Source organism: Terrapene carolina, unplaced genomic scaffold (assembly GCF_002925995.2).
Source record: "Terrapene carolina triunguis isolate 2854851 unplaced genomic scaffold, T_m_triunguis-2.0 Scaffold1059, whole genome shotgun sequence".
Classification (NCBI taxonomy): Eukaryota; Metazoa; Chordata; order Testudines; family Emydidae; genus Terrapene; species Terrapene triunguis.
Window position 1 is genome coordinate 1 of NW_020665410.1, and position 1,603 is coordinate 1,603.

The window sequence follows — 1,603 nt, forward strand, 5'->3', positions numbered from 1 at the left end:
TTGAGTTCGCAGCTTGGGATCGTAGCTCGTGGCAGCTAACTGGCCAGGAAAGCTGAGCACGAGGAGGAGCCGGGTCTCTGTCGGGCGCGCACCGATGCTCCTTGATGTTGATAGCAGAACGTTACCCAAAGTCTCTCATCTCACCCTTTCTTTTTTATAGGAGTTTAGTTTGGATTCAAAGTTCCTAGGTCTCGCTGTGTCACACTGCCTCTGGGTTTGGTGCTTGATCACCCATCAATTGCAGGCGTGACTGTCAGCCTGGGACCTGGCTTTGATCTTCCTTCTGTTGTTTCTTTTTAGGGTGGATGCTTCTTGCTTGAGTTAGGGCTGTTGTCTAGTTCTTCAGCCGTTGGTATTTGAACTTTATCTCATCAGGACGGGCTGGTGCTGGAGGTTGATTCTATCACCCATGCATCCCTCATTCACACATCTCAACTAGACTAATAAAATTACAGTAGAGTTTGCAAAAATGAAGGTTGCAGCAAGCCCTTACAAAATGGAGTAAGCGTTTTAAAATGGGGTTTGAATTACAATATGGCACAGAAGTTACAATGTAGGAAAAATGGCAAGTGTTATGAAATGGTGAACAGAAGTTACAATGGTACAGGATAACTAAAAACAATTTCATTCATGAGTCCTACAACCTCACAGTAGGGCTGCCCATCATGCTCAAAGAAGCTGCCGTTGATGAACGGCGTGAAACATTCCTGCAGGAGGTGGAAGCAAAAGGGAACAGATTGATACGGCAAGCTGGGGACACAGGCAACTCCACAATCCATGCCTTCGCCTGCCATGCCCCTAGCTGCCTCCTGCAGGAAGTGGGCAGGGTGAATCATCTTCATCCAGCAGAAAGGGGCTGCAGAAGTACTGCTGCAAAGATGATCGGTGCCCAGCAGACACAGGGTTACTGAGCGTAAGCAGGGCAGATACAGCAACTGGGAGGGAAAATAAAGCCCTCACCTATACTTCATGTCCCTTTACTCCAGGCTGGCTTTATTAACACAAAGAAAATCCAAACCCAAGAGCAAAACTACTGAGAACACTTGGTAAGCAACACCAGAGCCTCTCCTGCTTCCAATAAGCTGGGAGGGAAGAGAACACCCCCATCCACAGAGACAGCTGCCACCACAACAGCTTTTAGAGCCCACCCACCCCAGCTCACCCAGGTGATAGGTAGGGAAGAATTCCTTATGCTCCAGGGCATCAGGAGCACCTTTTACCTTGTCACAATGGGCTGGTTTTAATTTCTTTAGCTGTATCTGCCCTGCTTACGCTCAGATCAGTGAAAAAGAAGGTGACGGCCAGTAGGGTTTTTTTTAAATTACCCATTTAGAATGCCAGATATTATGCATATTCCCTGGGACAGCGCCCTCCTTCTTGACTCATCCCAAACTATACACATGCAAGAGTCACTTCACCACTGAAATACAGTGGCAGGCAGAAGGTGACAGCCACTGGAGAAATGTGGAGGGGGAGAAATTTTGGGCAAGGACCCTGGGGGACAAGTCCATACCCTTACAAAAGCGATACTGGGTCTTTAATGTCTATGAAGAGACGCTGTTAGAGACCAATTTTTTAATAGGCACCCATCTCTCTATAATGG

The 1,603-nt window shown here is 47.5% G+C and overlaps 1 protein-coding gene across 1 annotated transcript in view; it reads right to left on the reverse strand.

Annotated features, from left to right (window-relative positions):
- Positions 1–641: 641 nt before the first annotated feature.
- The window catches only part of LOC113408212 (paxillin-like), a gene marked incomplete at its 3' end in the record, with an annotated part of 2,774 nt that continues 1,812 nt past the window's right edge, over positions 642–1,603 (reverse strand). Inside the window, exon 2 of the mRNA XM_026661382.2 lies at positions 642–707. Coding sequence (XP_026517167.2) covers positions 642–707 — 66 coding nt within the window. The remainder of the gene's footprint in view (positions 708–1,603) is intronic.